Genomic DNA, 5,027 nt, shown 5'->3' on the forward strand with positions numbered 1-5,027 from the left:
CACTGCAAGATGCAGCACACACCACATTGGCATGGCTGCATCAGCAGCAGAAAGCTGGAGAGGATTGGGCCCTGATATGTCCCTGGTTCAAAGAGCTTTGAACACTCTTAAGTAGCACTATAGAAATCACCAGATTTCCTCTTCCACCAGCTGTGTAGGCATATCTTGCCACTGCATTTTCAACATTCACTATGCAGACCGGAGGGTCTTGCTCTCTGTGGAGCACAGTATTTTGACAAGGCCTTCCTGGAGATGGTAATAAGCAAAAATTAAAGCAGCACAAGATGTTGTCATCTAACATTTATTTACTTTTTTTTTAATCTTACTGCCTCAAGGTGAGTCCCTATTGTTACAAAGGTCAGAGTCACAGACACAAGACAAATGGAAAAACAGGGAAAATAAAAGGATTTATGAAAGCACTCTTTGTCTAAACACAAAGAAAAGACCCAACTAAGGGGGAAAATGAAGAAGCAAAGAAGTGTGTAGTGTTCCTTGCAGATATTTTACAAACTGAAGACCAAAAACTCTTTATTGTTTAAATGCCTGTATCTACTTAAGTTGCGTGTACAAAACCAGATATTTCAAAAGTGTCCCCTGTTGGGATTTTTTTTTTTGCAATTCTGAAAAAAAAAAGTTTTACAAAAAACAACATCCAGAAGTCTTGCAGGTTTCAAAGGGTTTCTCTTTTTTTGCTTGTACATGATGAATAGGAATAGAGTCTCCTGATCTCGGAGAGGTACTACAATAGATTATCTAACATTTCCTCACGTGTCCTAGCCACTACAAACAGGAGAAGGAGAAAAAAATAAAACCTGGAGTGTATTCTAGTACACTGCACAAGCAAAGAAGGGAGGGTGGGTGGGGTAAGTGTTGGGGCGGCCACAAAATTTAAGCCCGTTCGCCACGGATGCGGCGGGCCAGCTGTATGTCTTTGGGCATGATGGTGACCCGTTTGGCGTGAATGGCACACAGGTTGGTGTCTTCAAACAGACCCACAAGATACGCCTCGCTGGCTTCCTGTCAAGGCAAGGAAATACAATAGAACGGGGAGATTAGTTTAGAGGGAACTGTTTGGCCACACACAGCAAGAGAGGGAACACAAAACAAAGCACACAGAAGACAATACTTCCATCCGAGTACAGGTTTTGTGTCCATCCATCCCCCCCCAAAGAAATTACACATTTTTCTGTGTAAATTTGAGAAATACACAGGCTGTGAAACGGAGGATCAGAAAAACATTTTCAACATGTATGGTCGTTTTATGTGAATTTGGGATGCCGATTCCAAAAATGGCATCCGTTTTGCCCTATCACGTCTAGTTTCAGATATATGTTTCAACAAAGTTGCTTGAACCATTCACTAACGAGGCTATGCTGTATCTCCAAAACTAGACATAACAGGGCAAAACTGATGCCATTTTTGTTATCAGCATCCCAAACATACCCAGAAATAGGTCTAACTTTTAAGACAGCAAAAGATGTGCTGATTCACATGTGTTACCTTACAAGGAACCACATATTTCACTTCCAGCTTTTCCCCTTCCACCCAAAGAAAGGAGCACTTTCCATGACTTGCCACATGTAGGCTTCTGAAAGGAGCTGTCATACATAACACATGGACCAATTCTTGTCTTGGACAGCAGAGAGAGACTGGCATTAAAACAAAAGAAGCAGGAGGATCTTACTCTGGCAGCTGCTGCTCTTCCCTAACTTTCAGTAAAAGGTACTACTACTGCCAAGGACAAGTTATTTGGGAGGGGGGGTGCACAGGCAGTTCCTGCTACTCTCTCTTTGCCAAGTTTGCTCTGACCCAACCAAGGCTTTAACAGCTAAGCTGCAAAGGGCAAAAAGCACCTCAAGCTCTCTCCAAACTTTAGCACAGTAAAAGAGAGGATTAACATAATCCTGTAACAATTCTGCAAAACTACAGAGACAAGTCTTCACCATGAACCAGAATGCATACTGGCACTGAGCAGGTGTTAACAGTAATTGCTGCAGCTTTATGAACCAAGAGGCCACTGCTGAACAAAGTGCCAGAGGGTAGGGCTTCCAAGAGGTTTTCTGCAGGTAAACCAAGCAGGTCCAGAGGAGTGGCCTGGAGGTACACAGTGCAGTTCAGCTGTGGCGGTTAAGCAGGGTCCTGGCTTGCATGCAGCCCTGATGTGAGATGGTCTTGGAATTATATACCAGTCACCCTAATCTCTTCAGGAGGACAGGCTGGCTAAATGTACAAGAATGAGCAACAGAGACAGACCTGCAGAGCTCCAATGGCAGCACTCTGGAACCGCAGGTCTGTCTTGAAGTCCTGAGCTATTTCACGGACCAGACGCTGGAATGGCAACTTGCGGATCAGCAACTCTGTGGATTTCTGGTACCGCCGGATCTCTCGCAGTGCTACGGTGCCAGGCCTGAAAGGAACGGCATGGCCATTGTTTGCATTCCACTCCCCCACCCATGTCCTCGGACCAAGAACACTCAGCTATTTTTGTTAGCACAGCGAGAACACATGGCTGCTGAAGGGAAAAGAGTGGCACCCGATGAGACACCCTGCCTTGTCAAGTCTCCAGCACTGTGACAGATAACCTGGGCCTGGTCAGACTGTAGGCTTGACAGCAAATGCCCAACTTCCAGACCAGAAAAATGTCACCAATTGCTCTTTCCAGGTACCTGTAACGGTGAGGTTTCTTCACTCCACCAGTCGATGGTGCACTTTTCCGGGCAGCTTTAGTGGCCAGTTGCTTTCGAGGTGCTTTCCCACCAGTGGACTTACGGGCAGTCTGCTTGGTACGGGCCATCCTGGGTGGTCCTTAGAATGCAAGACACCTGCTAAGGAAAAGAAATGCAGGAGATTAATTCCTGGAAAAACACACTGCTTTCAACAGAGTGGAAATGGGCTGCAGAGCTGAAGATTCTAGAGTAGGAGCCCCATTCATAACTTTAGAACCTTTGCCAACTTTATAAAATCTGGTGCTTCCCTGAAATGCAAGTTCAAAGTAAAAAGGACAGGACACTTTTATTAAAAGGAATGCATGGACTTGCTAAAGCTACCCCAGGTAGGCAGAGCCAGGCTGATTACCTCCTTCCCTCCATTTGCTTATTCTATCAGCTGACTAGCTCATACAACCAAAATATTTGCATAGAGTTCAACTGAAATCTACTTTCTGTCACTTAACCTGCAGCACATTCTCACATGCCCTCTCCAACTGCAGCACTCATATGATACCTATGCTACCAATACAGTGGGGATCAAAACTACTTGAACTCTAATTTGCTTGATGTTTGCACCAGTAAGTTACTTTGCAGGTCAAAGTTTTCAATTACCCTTGAAAATCCCTTATACAAAAAAAAGGCACACAGTTCTTTTAACAATGGGAACCACACTGTGAGAGGTGCACATGAACTGGGACCACCACAACCAATTCCCATTTCACACTCACTCAGGGCATAGCTTCATTGGGGTAGTTAGAGGGTGTGCAAAGCACTAGGTTTTTCAGAGAGCCTCACTACGGTATGCAAGCAGCCCGTCCCCTTAAGAGGCATTCCAGGTTGGCGGAGCAAAATGGAGGCATAGCTAGAGGGGAGTCAAAGCACTAAGTTTTGCACTGCAGCATGCAAGCAGACTCTCCCATTTGGAGCCATTTCAGGCAGGGGGAGCAAAATGGAGTCATTCACCTCCATTTTGCTCCCCGGCCCAGAATGGCTCCGAAGGGGGGGGCACCTTCCACACTGCAGTGAGGCCCCCCACAAAACTTAGTGCTTTGCACCCCCTCTAGCTAGGCCACTGCATAGTTCATTCAGTGGAAGGATGGGTGGAATTGCTTGCCCTATTTCAATTGCTGTTAGTTCTCTCTCTCTTTCCTAAGCACAAATACTTTAAATCGCACAAGTTAAACGTGCATATGATATGACTTCACCATAAATTATTTGTTCTTAAATGTGATGTGAGCTGCTGCTTGCTAGGGGGGTCCTCTTTGGAGGTTAAAAAAAAAAGCAGGATAGGAAGCCCTAGAAAAAAAGAGTATAAATATTTTTAGCAACTTTGTTGCAAAAAGGCTGAAAAATTCTGCAAGGAGCATCCTGCAAAAAAGGGTCTCATTAGGATGGTTAGCAGGAGAGGAGGCAGTTGCCATGGCAACAGAAGGGCCCACTCCTGCCCAATCACCTGCTGATGCCACAACTAAGTCATCCAATGGGGGAGAGGTCACGTGTGCAAAAGATAAAAGAGGGGAAATGGCCAGCTCCTAACTCAGTCTCTGCTTGCAGGTGCCCAACCTGCGTCCCCTCCAAGTGGCCTGAAGAGGGATGTCCAGAGAACACCTGAATAGCTGTGTCCAAGTCACAAGACTACACTCCCCATGAGCCTTTGCGGGAGACAACGGCGCTCTGCCCTCCCATTGGCTCGCAGGAATCAGGTGGAGCAGCCAAAAAAGAAGTTACATAGGCACCCCGCAGAAGCTGCCCTCCCATTGGTTGCGAAGAGACGAAAGGAGGCGGGGCACAGCAACCGCTTCGAAGACAAATAAATGTGCTCCTCGAGCCCCCCTCCTCCTCCTCTTCCCAGTTATTGACAGAGGCACGTAACCAATCAGCCTCCGAAGTGCCTTAGACAGCCCAACCAATCAGCAGAGTGGCCGGGGTCCTGCTCCTGTCAGCCAATAGGTGGCGAGATGCAGACGGAAGGCGGGACTTAGTGTGTACGCGTGAAGGGGGGGAGGTAAAATGCATCTCCTCAGACGACCTCGGTTTTCTAGCCTCCCCCCCTCCCCATTTTTGCACGAAATCGAACCAGGGAGACGGGCGCGCGCGCGGGAAGGGGAGGGGGGCGCGCGAACAGGAGGGGGGCGTGCGCTGTTGCGTTACCTGAGCGTACGTCTCGCGCTGTCAGCGACCGTTACAGCCGTTGGTCCGTCCCGCGGCGGCGCTCGCGCTGCTCTTCGCTCCCTTCCCGCTTTTCCCGCCAGCCCCAACAGAAAATGGCGGGTTCCAGGGCCAGGCTATTTAACCATCATGCAACGGGGCTGCCTGATG

The 5,027-nt window shown here is 47.7% G+C and overlaps 1 protein-coding gene across 2 annotated transcripts; it reads right to left on the reverse strand.

Moving 5' to 3' along the window:
- Nucleotides 1–285: 285 nt before the first annotated feature.
- LOC136661281 (histone H3.3A) lies at nucleotides 286–4,996 on the reverse strand. 2 transcript variants are annotated; one of them, XM_066638401.1, is made up of 4 exons: nucleotides 4,860–4,996; nucleotides 2,667–2,822; nucleotides 2,254–2,407; nucleotides 286–1,017 (listed from the first exon to the last, which is right to left on the reverse strand). In XM_066638401.1, exons 2-4 carry the CDS (start codon nucleotides 2,792–2,794, stop codon nucleotides 889–891), a joined length of 411 nt encoding a protein of 136 aa, XP_066494498.1. In that variant the 5' UTR covers nucleotides 2,795–2,822; nucleotides 4,860–4,996; the 3' UTR covers nucleotides 286–888. The 2 variants fall into 2 exon arrangements, with proteins under 2 accessions (XP_066494498.1, XP_066494497.1); XM_066638400.1 differs by having other exon boundaries at nucleotides 2,667–2,825.
- Between the last annotated feature and the right edge of the window lie 31 nt (nucleotides 4,997–5,027).

This window comes from Tiliqua scincoides, chromosome 10 (assembly GCF_035046505.1).
Source record: "Tiliqua scincoides isolate rTilSci1 chromosome 10, rTilSci1.hap2, whole genome shotgun sequence".
Classification (NCBI taxonomy): Eukaryota; Metazoa; Chordata; class Lepidosauria; order Squamata; family Scincidae; genus Tiliqua; species Tiliqua scincoides.